The sequence below is a fragment of the Oryzias melastigma genome, linkage group LG12, assembly GCF_002922805.2.
Source record: "Oryzias melastigma strain HK-1 linkage group LG12, ASM292280v2, whole genome shotgun sequence".
Lineage (NCBI taxonomy): Eukaryota > Metazoa > Chordata > Actinopteri > Beloniformes > Adrianichthyidae > Oryzias > Oryzias melastigma.
The window spans coordinates 9,099,351-9,113,370 of record NC_050523.1 but is presented as its reverse complement, the minus strand read 5'-3'; the positions used below and the strand labels follow the sequence as shown (position 1 = coordinate 9,113,370).

Below are 14,020 nucleotides of genomic sequence, written 5' to 3'. Positions count from 1 at the left end.
ACTTGTCAAACAATGCAGTAATAATAATAATAATAATAATGATAATAATACAAATAATAATAAATACCTGCAATTTAATGAGGAAGTATTCAAATTTTTAACATGTAATATTCAGATCACTGAGAAATGTACAGATTACCATATAAATAAAGTTTGGAGCATACAAAAAATCCTTCTAAAACTCACATCTGAAGTTTTTTTTTTAATTCAAGTATTTCACAAACAATCATGGCATATCTGTCAATAACATCAGTATCAATGAGACAAAGGCAGAAGTAGACAAATATGAAAACAAAATCAACAAACATATATAAAAAAACATCAACAAAGGGGTCTATATCAAGAGTTTAAATAAATCAAATAAACTCTCGTGTTTCATGTAATGCAGAGATTTGGTAAATAGTTTCCAACATATTTTAATGTGAGGTTTCACCTTTATGTATAAAATGTTTTGAAATCATAATCAATATGTTAATCACAAAGTCCAGATTTGTATCGGTTAACTGTAATCTTATTTTGATATTGTTCCAATTTAAAGGAATATTCATCTTAAGTGGTGTTGGTTAGCATTAGCTGCCACGATTAGTCGACTAGTCTACTATTAAAATAGTTGACGACTAATTTAATAGTCAATTAGTCCTTACTTTTTGTATTATGGAGTCAGAATGTAGTAAAGTTGAAAGTTATAATGCTATTCTGCTAGCTTTTTGGACTATTTTGGCATTTATTAAGGTGTTTTAGGCTATTTTGAAGTTTAGCTAATATTTCAGCTACATGCTAGCTGTTTTGGCTAACTTTGTCTTTGTTTCAGTTTTTTAGGCTATTTTGGCATTTAACTAATATTTGAGCTGGCTTTCAACTTCAGTGTTTTCATCTATCAACTTTAGCATTTTTAGCTAGAATCTTCCTCTATCAGCACTAGCATCTTTAGCAGCAAATTCAGCTTACAGCATTCACACTAGCATTATTGCAGATAATGCTAAATATGTAGTTTTTATTTAGTTTAAAGCTATTAATGGTTAAGATGTGTGCTTTACATCCAGTTTGCACACGACCTGATTAGTCGACTAATCTGAAGAAATAATCGATGATTAGTCGACTATTAAAATAATCGTTTGTTGCAGTACTAGTTAGCATTTGTCTCACAGAAGGAAGGCCCTGGTTCAAATCCTGACTGGGACCTTGCAGTGTGCAGAAGACGATTCATATCATAATTTGTGGTTGACGATGTGATTCAAAGTCGATACCGATTCATTTTGAATGACCCGATTCACTGATCCAAGACATCTTTGGACTAAAACTCCACCTCGGAGATAAATTTCGAACAGTCATAGCAAAAGTTATGGTGCTGATCCTAATGGGAGATTTAAAGGTGTTGTCTTTGCCTCCATGACTGAGACACATGAGTGTGATGGAGGCCTGGATCCACAGGATTTAATGGATCTGCAGCTCTTGTCGAAGTGCGTGACACCAGGAGAAACCTTGAGAGGTCTCATCCACGCCCCACTAAGTCGGAGCTATTTTAGTAACATGAGAGGAGCTCTGAGTGACCCAGGTGGTTTTGATGTTGAAATCATCCCTGAATGGAGTTTTTACTTTAAGAGAACAAGATCAATTTGGTTCATCGAGACCCTATAGACAGACATTCTGCTTCCTTCTCTGCATCCCTTCTTTCATCTTCGCCTCTCCCTCCATCCCCTCATCTCTGAAGCAGCTTTGCCCACACCGGCCTTGGCCCGGGCTCTCATCAGACATTCCTCACGTAGCTCCACTCTGGTGCGGCGCTGTCCTCCTCTCCCCTCCCTCGTCACCGTGACTGCGCCTCCCGCTCCTGTCTCCAGGCGTCGTCAGTATGCCACCGGCCCCCCTCTGATGTAGTGAGCCGCAGAGATTACAATCTGATCCCTGGTGACTTGGAGATATTTTTAAGAGATGATGTTAGACAAGTGAAATAAAGACTGAGGCGGCGGGAGAGGAAGTGTGGAGGATGGAGGCTTTGGAAGACTCGCTGACGAGGCTGTGGATGAGTGTGAGAGGCGCTGCGGCGTTCTGGTCAGCAGAGCTTCTGCAGGCGGAGAAAACAGAGGGGTGTAGCAGACAGTGAAGGTCACGGGGGTGCCTTCTCAGCTCTAAGCTATTTCCTGTGAACAAGGTGCAGAGGCTATAACTGATCCATCCAGCTGCTCTGCAGCAACGGTGCAGGAATTCATTCTGTGGAAACTTTTGACAGATCAGCTCTGCATCTATAAAGTCACTGTGATTATGGCTTTATGCAATCATTGCTGGCATTTGACTCTTTCTGAGGGCAAACACTAACATGAGTCAGCAGATTCTCTTGAGAAAAATCCTTATTTTTAACTGAGGGTTACTCAAAGGAAAACTAAAAGTCATATTAAAGACCAACTCCAAGATAAATCATGCTGTTTTTAAACATTTCTCTAATGATGGAGGACATTTATAAAGAAAATTAAGCTCAAAATTGCATCTCTAAGAATGTATTTATTCAAATTATTGTGAATCAGGAGCAGACAGCAGTCGCTGGGATGTAGGAGTGACAGTCTGTGGGCCATAAGCTCCCTAAAGCTTTAATTTGTATACAAATAGATCCATGAACGTCTTCTCTTTCCTCGTCCGAGCTGCAATCTGACTCAAAGCTGTACTCAATTATTGCTCACCGTTTTTGTTGTACCACTAATGTGAGGGGCTGTGAGCTAGCATTAGAGAGTGTAAACAAGGGATGATGGGAAATGAGAGGAGGCTTACTCTAGTCTGAACCAACAACAAATCGGAGGTGAATTTCTGCCATTTTTGCAGAATATATATCCAAGAAAACAACACAGTATTTTGTTTTATTGGTGAAAAACTTTATACCAAAAGCAAATATCAAACAAAAAGCAGTTGTAGACTTTTTTTTACAAACATATTATTTAAAGATCCAATTAAAATAGTGTTTTAAACATGTTCCACTGCAATTTTCTGCTAATGAAATAGATATATTACACTTTATATTAAGAACAAATAAGCTCAAAATGTCTTTTCAGAACATTTCTATGTCCACATAGTTAAAAAAAAAAGATTTTGACTGCAGTTTGAGAAAAAACTTAGTTTTATGACATAGAAAATACATTCCCAGCTTTAAGCAACTGAGAGGGAAAAAGGGGCGGGGCAACAAAGTTATGTAAAATGTTAACATATGTCCAACTGGGCATGCTCCAATTTTTTTCAAAATTAAAGCTTTGTGACGTATAACAAAAACAATACAAACTAATGACAGGAGGTTTTTTTTTTACATTAATTGATTTTCTTACCATTCGTTTAATTTGGTCTCTAATCACACCGTCATGATTTCATTAGATTCATGTTATCAATTTTTCATTCCTAAATTACAGAAATGTTTTCACATGACTGCATAATGAAATGCCCACATTAGCATGAACCAGAGCAGCACTTTTCCTCAGGGGATTTTTAAAAATGGCAGAAAATCAATAAGTGGATTGTAATTGTGTTTGGCAAAGAAGAGGATTTCAAAATAAAAGCGAACATATTTTAAAACCAGGAGTTTCTTTTATTTAGCATGTTAAAGTTTTTTAATCAATTTGAGATTTTAATTTTTATCAGTACAGGAGACATCAATATATATTTGCTTTAGTTTTAAGCACATTTGCCTTTTTTATTTATTTAACTTAAGTTTTATTTTATTTATATGGAGAAAAAAATGATCAGATATAAAACTTGATTTAATCAAACTCTTCTTGACTTAAGCTAATAAATACTATATTTAAGAATGATCAAATGTGACTTAAGTGCGTCTTTGTTTTTGTTTCTAAACAATGAATTTAATTATTTTTGCAATGTGTTTGAAAAACCTGTTTTTCAAACACATTGTTTTTTAATCTATGCTTAAAATAATAATAAAATATTTTTTTTAAATCGAGGTAGTTTGAGAAAACTCTAAATCAACAAAGAAATAAAAACATCTTTTAGTTTTTAATCAAACTGATGTCAAAATGAGATTATTTATCTCAAAACTAGCAAATTCTTTAAGTCAAACTTTACTTGGAGAAAAGCGACACGTACAGTCGTGAAGATAAAGACCCGACACTCTGTTATCTGATAACTTTATTATCAAGTTAAAAAAAGACAATGAATTACAATATTTACAGAATATCCAGAGATAAATGGAATAAAATTGTAAACAATCATTCTAGGCAACATCACAACCCACCATCAGATTTATATGGGAAAAAAGGCAAGAAGGAGAAATCCTAGTTTCAAACTATGGAGACAACAGTCTGAAAAGAGAAATGCATCAGAACTAAACATATATACAGGTATCCAGTGTGTTTTCAGCAGGGGCTTCACTTTGGGTAAACTGGGAAGATCACAGCCCGGAGACTGCACACAGTGAGGGGATTCAGAGTCAAATAATCACACAACAACAAACGGTGTCGGGTCGACAGCTTTGCACCCAGATTGTCCCGAGCGGTTCTTCTGTGTCCCGTTGGGTTGGGCGGCGAGCTGCCCTCGCCGAGCTTATTCCTACAAGACGAGACGAGTTGGCCCCGCCAAACACAAAGCTGCTCTGAGGTCAAACGCGGGAGTGGCGAGGCGGAGAGTGAGGGCTGCTACCTTTACCCCCCCACAGTGAATGGACAGTGGAGTGTCAGAATAGAGACTGGGCTCAAGCTCAGAGGAGGAGAAGCAAGCAGGTCCGACTGGAGGAAGGTGAGGAAACTACGCCTCTCCTGCCACCGCTCTCATTACAGTACGAAAGGAGGACATTTTCATTGTACAATAATGTCGGACAGGGACTTAAACCCCGCCCCCTTTGAGGAGAAGTTGTTTTTTTTTGTCCTTTAAAAACTGAGAACACCTAAAGGAAAGCAGGGTTAAATAATCCGTTCTGAAACACCACAGTTCAAACACTAAACGAGTAGTTTCTATACATGGCTGCAGACGTGAAGTCCACGCGGCTTCAATTCAACCAGATTTTTACCGACCGGAGAGAAGAAGCAGCAAACGCAGCAGGCTTGGCAGATATCTGAGTACCAAGAACAACATCCCCGTCAGCTTTCCCTTGTTACTTTTCAGGCTTTTGGCCGTTATGTTTCAGCTTTTTTTAATTTTATTCAATAGACGTCTGTATTTCTGGACTCAAGTTTGACTTCATCTCTCATAAGGCTTTAGGGCATTCGAGCAGCAATTTCCGACAAATACAATCTCTGCCTTTTTGTCAACATCACCTAGAAGAAAAACAAAACTGCAAACAGACGGATTTGTCAACACACAACGAGACGTGTTGGGTTTTTTTTGTCTTTTTTTTTTTTTAAAGACTTTAGCAACCTTCTGACACCTGTCTTTCCGGTGGACACAGCAGAACGGGAACCTTTGCAGGTGAGTTTGTGGAAAATGGCAAAAGATCCTAAAAAAGCCAACATGGCTCAAAACGTAGCCAGGAATTTCACTCGTGGCCTTCTTGACACGAAAAAATAAAACACGTAAAACAACTACGACAGCTGCAAAGATAGAGGAGCAAAGTGATTAATAATAAGCGTGTTTGAGATGACCGAAATCGCGTGCAGCGCGGCGTATGCTAATTAGCTTTTTGCACCAGCGTCACAAAACTATCGTGAGAAAAGGATGATTGAAACTTAGGTGAGAAAATAGGTGCTGCGCTGACTGCAAGCTGCCTTAACGATTACAAAACATTGCATCATGGGAAATGGAGTCCTGAAGTGATGCTAATCAGAAATCTGTGTATTTTATAACTCTTTCTGGAAAGTAGGGATGTAAAAATAAAAAAAGATTTTAAACCATCTGTTTTTTGTTGTTACCTTTAAAAGTTTAGTTAATTGTTTTGGGAAAGTGTGCATTAAATGAACCCAGCGGTTATTTTTCATCTGTTGTCCCCTGAAAGATGTTTAAAATTAATATAAAATACACAATAGTAAAGATCAAATTCAACCGAATGTTTAGGACAATCCAGACTTCCTGTTTTCATTTAGTCTCGCCGCCTTTCTCCGCCTGCAGGTGATCTCAAACACACCTATTACCATCTACGACTCGGAAGACAAACAACAAATGTTTTTAAATTATGACACCGACGTCTTGAAACTTACAAAGTCTTTACGATAAACACGGAATCTAATAGTTGAAAGTGAAATTTAAGGTCAAATTTGAGCATTTTTTTCCATATTTCGAATTGATTAGCAAAACGGTCACTGCGCTTTAAGGCACTTCGTGCACAGTCTCTACGCAGATGATCTCACGCTGTTCGTGGACGCACGATGGGCGTGTCTGATTTGAGGTCAAGAGGCCAAATGTTGTAAAATTCTGGTTTAGTTCCAGGTTGATGCTGAATGAACGAACGGCTGGGGCTCGATCCGGTTCCCCAAACCAAACTACTGTTAAAAAAAAAGGACGTCACAGATTAACAGCTTTTACATGACCTAAATTCCAACAGTTTGCAAACGGTTAAAATCCTTCGGAACGGAGAGAACGTGATTTACAACAGCAAGTAAGGTGCCACTTCCATACAGATTCTGACAAACTGAACATAAAATAAAAAACGAGGTAAAACAGAAATCTGGAAACTGGCAGCTCTATAGTGGGCCAAGGTTAGAAATGCTTTCGTAACCCTGCTCGTAAATTCACAGAACTCCTGTTTTTGGATGAGCAAAGCGGAGTAACAGCAAAAGGTGCTTCAAACAATAAAAATGCTAAATTTCGTTTTTGACCAAAGTCTTCATAAATAGCTTAGTTTTATCTAAGTTGGATCTTTCACTGTAGATTTGACCAGAATGTCAGCAATAAAGAGTTTCTGTTCACTATTGGTTACCAATATAATAAGATCTGTCCTATGGGACTGCCCATTTAGAGAGCTCAGCCGTTTAATGCAGCACAACCTAATACTTGTATATGTAACACCTAAAATGTACTAATGCACCAACTCAATAAAAAGTCACTTTTTTTCTCTTTTTTGTTTTTTTCCTGTCCTATTTTCAGGTGGATTCTACCCATTTTTCTACCACGAGATTCCAGAGGCAACAATCAGATCAACCGGATTGTTGATCCTTTTTGGTGTCGAGCTTTTCTTTGTCTTCCACATGTTGGCTTTGACTCGTCAGCAACAGCTCAGCAGGATTTCCTTCCTCCTCGCCGTTTCCGGCCGGCTCCGGTCTGGAGTCTTCGGGCGCCGAGGAGCCGGTGGAAGACGGAGCGGAGGTCTCTGTGGCCGGGGCGGAGCTGGCGTTGTTCACCACCCTGGAGAAAGCATAGACGGTTCACGTGGGTACGGGGGAACACGCTCTACCTGAAAGATTAGAGATGGATGTACTGACATGCCGTGTCGAAGGACGTGGCGCTCCCATTCCTGACTGTTGGTGAAACAGCGTCCACAGAACTCGCAGGGAAGACGCTTCTCCTGCACTTCTCCACTGCTTGGCCCAGAGCCAGAGTTGCTGATGGGCGATGCAATGACTTCTGGGAAATTGAGTTAAAAGTTGCTACAGTTTAGAAGACGCCACTTATTTCATCAAACTGCTTTGTTCTGCTTATATTTACCTTGTTGTGCAGGATTTTCCACTTCTGGCTCATTGACCTCCTCTTTCTCTTCCTGCTCTTCCTCCACCTCTTCCTCCTCCTCCTCCTCCTCCAGCTCTTCTTCTTCCATCACCTGCTCCTCTTCATCCTCCTCTTCCCCCCCTATATCCTCTTTGAAGCAGTCCTCCGCCTCCTCTCCATCAATCATGCCCTCCATGATGTCTCTTGCCTCCTCTTCGTCCTCAATCTCCTCCACCTCTTCCTCCTCCTCCTCCTCTTCCTCTTCTTCTTCCTCCAGGGGGTCTTGTCCATCCATGGTCATCTCCATGAGGTCCAGCTCGTCCTCTTCGTCCTCTGTGCTATTGCCATGTTCTTTCAGCATCTCCAACATGTCCAGGTTGACGCGCACCATCAGCTCAAAGTTGCGAATAACCTGATCAAAAACAGGAGACACATTTAATCCACGTCCTTCATAGTTATCCTTCATCTTTTAGACTGTAGCTTCACAAATTACCTAAATATTTAAAGTCTCTTAAACATTAAATGTACGTACTAGCAAATATAAAGCATATGCTATGTCTGAATGCAGTTCCGACATATGTTCACGACTTTTTTTTCCTCAATAAAAGCAAATAAAAACATTAAAAATATTAACATTACATGAAGGCTATTTAAGAATACATTGTTCTGATGAAGAAAACTTTATGAATAAATAATTAAAATTAATATTTTTAAAATGACAAGCAAAAGGAAAGCAGGGTTTTAGCTCAAATTGTTTCAATTCGTTCAAACACAATAAGAAAAAGAATCATTGCACAAAGACTTCTGGGAAATTTGCAGGCCTAGTCAGAATTCCCTTCCTACTCCTTAAACACTAAAAATCTATACAGTGTGTGACTGTCCAATGTTCTGGATTTAAAAAACAATTAAGGCACTGTTGTCACTAAAATATATATATATTGTTAATGGAAAATATGACATCACCGATTTGCCAGAGTAAAAAAATTAAAAACAAAATGCATTTATTTCACAAGAAAAAATGGTGTACATACAATACATTGTGGTCTATATTCACCAATCTAGAGAGCATTGATGCACACTATTTTTTTGACTTTTCAAGCTGCTGGCTTGCAGAATTGTAGATCCCGACAACATAATAAAATGACAAACGCATTTGATATGTAGTAAGTAGTGAAGGAAGTCACACAAAACCAAAGACACTTATCTACTAACAGCTAATTAGAATAGCTATTTAACATTAAACATGTATATTTTCTTACATTTTTTTACATTAAACATTAAAGTTACAACACAAATGCTGTAAAAGTCAAGTCAAACTGTGGTGAAATTTAAATGTTAATGCAATGTTGTTTAGCTGAACAGAGCAGATAGCTTTGTAAGCTAGGCTAACAGAGGCTAGCTTAAATAATTTATTTTTCAGTAAATTACAAAGGCAGAACACATGGAAAATATACTCTAATATATGTCATTTTTAAAGGTATAGTCCTGCTTAAGAAATAAACAGACTGTCATGCTAACATTTGGAATTATCAATGATTTTTGTCCTTTCCTATCAACTTCTTTAGATGAAAGTGGAGCAGCATTACTAAGTCCTAAAAGATGTTGTTTCTTTGCTGTTGCCAGAAAGGATCAGACTGTTGCTGAGTAAATTCCTCCTGCCATCCTCCCTGAAGACTCAGAGCCCCGACGATGACTGTTTTCTGACTCTTCTTCTGCGTCGCCCAGCAGAAACACAGAGAAACTGATGTTTTTTGTTTTTTGCAGGGCGTAATAATAGTTCTATTTTTCTTTAAGCTAAATAAACCCATCTGACATGGCTCTATTGTTTTTTGCAGTCACATTAGCATCAGATTTTGAATCTGTATATGAGAGCTGGACTGGGTGACCACTTCCAATGAAAAGTCTGTATAATATAAACACGCGTAAATCACATTTCGGGTTTCTGCGATCACAATTCTTGTGTTCATGTGTAGCTAAGCACATTTCTACGACCGTTTTTTGTGCTTAACTTACTTCCATTGAACATGTGTTGCAAGTTAAACCAGTCCACACTTTGAGCAATCAGGGATTCAGATTTGGTAGTGACGAATGGATGACGCCCTTTTTGATTCACAGAAGTGCCAATCCTTTGAAAATTGATAATGGAAGAGAAATTAATAATTATACAGCACCAAGTCTTTTATATGTCGGAATAGAGCTGTGAAGAAAAAAATCACCAGATATGCTCCACGTACTAAACCTCCTCCTAATGTAGGTGGTGGACATGTGCTAGTAAACAGTAGCAAAAGAGAAAGAAGCCCCTCCCAGTTTGCCCAGTGTGAACACTTAGGGTTAAACTCGCATTAAAGAATTTAGTTTGTTCTTAAACACACATCCTACACTCATAGCTTCACTCCATCCAGTTCTCAGATCCAGGGTACGATTCCGACTGAGGGATTTGTCCTGACCTTGTGCTCGGTGCGTAGGTGCTCCTCCACCTGGCTCTGCCGGCTGCTGTCGAAGTAGCAGAGCTGGCACTTGTAGGGCCTGATCTCCTCATGCTTCTGCAGATGCAGCTGCAGGGCCTGGTCGCTGGAGCACGTGAAAGTGCATTTGTGGCAGCGGAACACCAAACCCTGGAGATGGCGGGAGAGCTTGGAGCGGCTGACCTCCAGTGGGGCAACACGCTCTTCTAAGGACGGGACAAACAAGAAAAGTCAGGTCAAAACGTGGAAAAATGTGAACAAAACCAAACATATACAACATATTTTTCTACTTCAGAAAAAGAAGTCCCACTACATATACTAGTCTCCAGACTATTCTGATTTTTTTCTTAAATTCTTTGGATTCACTTAATTCAATTTGATTCAATTCAATTTTGAAGATATTCATATTTATCTGATACAGTTCACAAACTCTAAATTTTTTAAGTGAAATTATAATGAGATGTTGCATGTATTCTCAAACGAAGAAGCTCCAACAATTGTTCTGCCTCTCCTGGAGGGTGTTTTTAGTTTGGCCACTAGGTGGCATTCACGGCACAGCATTACACCTTATTCCAGAAGAAGAAGAAAGGATGAGCAAAAAACGATGCATAAGCAATGTATGTTTAGATCAACCAAGCGTTAGCATTAGCCGTCCAATAGGAAATCCCATTATACGTTAGCATCAAGCTAGCAGACTTTAGCATTATGCGTTAGATTGATCTCTACTTTTGTTGATCGATTATTGATCTATTATTCTTAGATTGATTCAGGTCAATTAATCGATTTTAATGAACCCAGCCCTAGTATAAGACACCAACTCGAAACATAAAAGTATCACAAGACACAAAAAAATAGCTTAATGGAACAAGATAATCTTTAAAAATGTACAATTTTCAGATGATATATTAGGTTTCTTATCTATTTTCAAATGTAAAAAGGTTTCAAAATAAACTGTTTTTGAATTCTACACACAATAAAGAATGCATGTTTTCAGAGCATACCTCTGTGCAGAACTATGTGGTCTATCATGTTGCTCTTGTGTTTGGTGTGGTAGAGGCAGAGAGGACAGCGCAGGTCATCGGGAAGCTCTTGCGGTGCATTGTTGTTGCTGCTGTTGTTGTGGCCGGCTTCAACGTGTACGATGAAGGTAGTACTGGAACACATGGACAGCGAATGGGCGTTAATCTCTGCTAATGATTCCACAGAGAGGAGCGCTAAAGTCTAAAGTCTTTCCTTACTTGTTGCAGGTGAAAAAGGAGCAGTCTTTGCACTTGAAGAGCTTCTTCCCGCCGTGGCGGTCCCGGTAGTGCCGGCGCAGACTCTGCATGTAGCCGGAGCTGAACTCGCAGAACTCGCACGTGAGGATGACGTCGGGAGCTGTGAGCCCGCCCACTTTGGAGGAGGAAGACATTTGACTGCGGGAGGCCAGTTTGTAGTGATTTAACTGCTGACAAACATCAGCGGGCTCCTGGTATGTCGAATCTAAGAGAAAAAAACAGACAAAAAGGATTATTCTGATGGAAAAAAGTCCTATTAAACACATGTAAATTGGTCCGTGCATCAAGTAATTTCAGATTTTTTGATGATTTACAATTTAATCAATTTACTTTTAAATTACATTTATTCATGTCATACAAAGGTTTTATATAGAACAAACTTATGCCATTAAAATCATTGATTTTTCCACATAACAACAAAAGATAGTTATATTTCTGATACAAAAATAGGGCGAAATTGAAGATTTTGTGAGATGGTTTTTAATCCTATAAAAATATTAACTGGAATTCTAAAAAATAGATTTAGATTTTTATTTCACAGGTCATTTCTAAACTATATTTACATATTTTTTTTAATTTAAATGTTATTTAAAACATGTAGATGTTTGCTTCTTTCACGAAATTCTATCTTTACTGTCAAAAATGTTAAATTTATCACAAAAATTTCAGCTTTAATTTTGAAAATGTTATATTTTTTCCCTTTAAACGTTTTAAAATGTACAGAATAGAACTTTTAAACAACTACTGACTGGAAGGTGAAAAAAAAAAACATGTGCTTTGAGAAAACTACCGCTGTCAGTTTTTGGCAGTCTACCCATTGCAGGTCGCTTCCATGGATCAATTCCATTAACGTCGCAGCATCTGTACCATCAGCAGAAATCCAGATTCACCAGACCGCGCTGCAGTTCCTCCGTTTCCGGTGCTCATGAGCAGCACAGCCTTACAACTCTCAAGTCATCTTTCTGCCAAGAAGCTCCACATTCTGCAGCTTTTTACTCATCACTGATGGTTTCTCATCTGAAAACTCACTTTTACTGTTTTTTTTTTTTTTTGCAGAATTCTTCAAAGCTCTGGAGATCAAACCAGGCTGTCTGTCTGGCACAGTCACGAGTCACTGACATCAAATTCTCTCCATTCGCTGCGTTGACATGACCGGGATCTAAAAACTTCTTGCACATATCAGCAGGATTTCTCTATTGTCCAAATGCCAAACAGCATCGGTTGATCGGTTGAATCCATGCATGTACACGCGAACGCATGTTAGATCAAAGGGCATCGGCAGACGGCAGATGAAGCTCTGCTCCCTCGAGTTCCTCTCACTCTTTTCCTCATGATATCAGTGAGTAAGCTCATATTCTCGCCCTACTTTGAGCCTCTAAAGCATCAATAAACAAACCACAGTGACACCGACGTCTACCCATCGGAAAAATGCTCCATTCAGCAGTCGAAGTCGGCTAATTGGAGGGGTGGCATGTGAGGAAAAGCGCATCTTTTTTGTTAAAAACCCTTGACATCCATTTTTTTATTTGCAGAAAAGGGAGAGGAATTCAGGTGAGTCAAGCCCCGACACCGAAGCTCAAAATATCTTCTCTGTGTTGGAGAAAGAGGAAGCCGTGCTGTCAGGCTACGACACGGAAGAATCTAACAAATAGCTGTGATGCTAGCAGTACAGCGTTTGCAGCTTCATGCTAACACAAATTAAGTTTGTAAGCTAAGTTTAGCTTAGCTAATAAAGCTAAATAAAAAAGCTATGCCAAAAACTTTCCAGATTTAAGTTCACAGAATAGTGATGGTATTTTGATGAAGATGCTGAGCTAACAGTTTCAACTTTGGAGCTTCAGAAAAAAAATATAAACAGCTGAATTCTCAAAAACATCAGTCCACATTAGCGCAGTAAATTGCTAAACTACATTTTAAAAACTCTGGGTCACAAACATTGACTGTCGATGAATGTGTCGTCACCCTTAGGAAACGGTTTACTTCAGGCATTAACGAAATTAAGCCAATTCCGTCGCCATTTTTAGGTAATATGGACGCCACCATGTTGGAACCAGAAATAGTCAGTAAGCAGTGATTGGTCCGAGTCAGTCTGGGTCAATATTTCTATGGTAACCACTCTCACCAATCAGGAGTGGCTTGTTTGAAGTCCAGATCCCTATCACTCGAAAGCGGGAAATACCAAATGTGTGATCAAACATTTTCAACATGAGACCACATACTTTTATTGAGGAGTCTGATTGGTCAGTTTATAACTTGAATAAGAAACACATATTGTGCAAAAATTAAGATTAACAAGAAATTTCAAAAAAAAGCCAGCAGAGAAATAATATTTATTCTGATAAATATAATGACTAAGTAATTACCGTTTATTTCTCTAAAGAAGTCTGTAAGATTTTGGCTTCTTGGAACCAGTAAGTACTTCCTGTTTGGAGTACGAGGGGGGAGGGGTCCCTCAGTCCGATTCTCAAATGGTGTCAATGGTCACATGTGGAGCACACATGCGGCTAACTCTCAGAATCTATTATTTTTCTTTTTTTTAACATAAAAAATTGTTCAGACACAATGCATTGTGGTCACTATTCGCCAATCTAGACAGTGACGATGCTGAATGTTTTTTTCGCAGAGATTTCTGGGAAATTTCTTTCAATTTTGGAGCTGTAGGTTCAAACTGCTCTACAAAACAATAGTAAGTAGTGAAGGAAGCTTTTTGCATGC

The 14,020-nt window shown here is 38.7% G+C and overlaps 1 protein-coding gene across 2 annotated transcripts in view; it reads right to left on the bottom strand.

Moving 5' to 3' along the window:
* Positions 1 to 4,101: 4,101 nt before the first annotated feature.
* znf462 (zinc finger protein 462) overlaps positions 4,102 to 14,020 on the bottom strand; it is a 46,862-nt gene continuing 36,943 nt past the window's right edge. For both annotated transcript variants that reach the window (XM_024299047.2, XM_024299046.2), the window contains exons 8-13: positions 11,267 to 11,510; positions 11,030 to 11,181; positions 10,011 to 10,234; positions 7,564 to 7,975; positions 7,341 to 7,482; positions 4,102 to 7,263 (exon numbers count right to left, since the gene is read on the bottom strand). In XM_024299047.2, the coding sequence (XP_024154815.1) occupies positions 7,056 to 7,263; positions 7,341 to 7,482; positions 7,564 to 7,975; positions 10,011 to 10,234; positions 11,030 to 11,181; positions 11,267 to 11,510 (1,382 nt within the window). In that variant the 3' untranslated portion in view covers positions 4,102 to 7,055. The remainder of the gene's footprint in view (positions 7,264 to 7,340; positions 7,483 to 7,563; positions 7,976 to 10,010; positions 10,235 to 11,029; positions 11,182 to 11,266; positions 11,511 to 14,020) is intronic.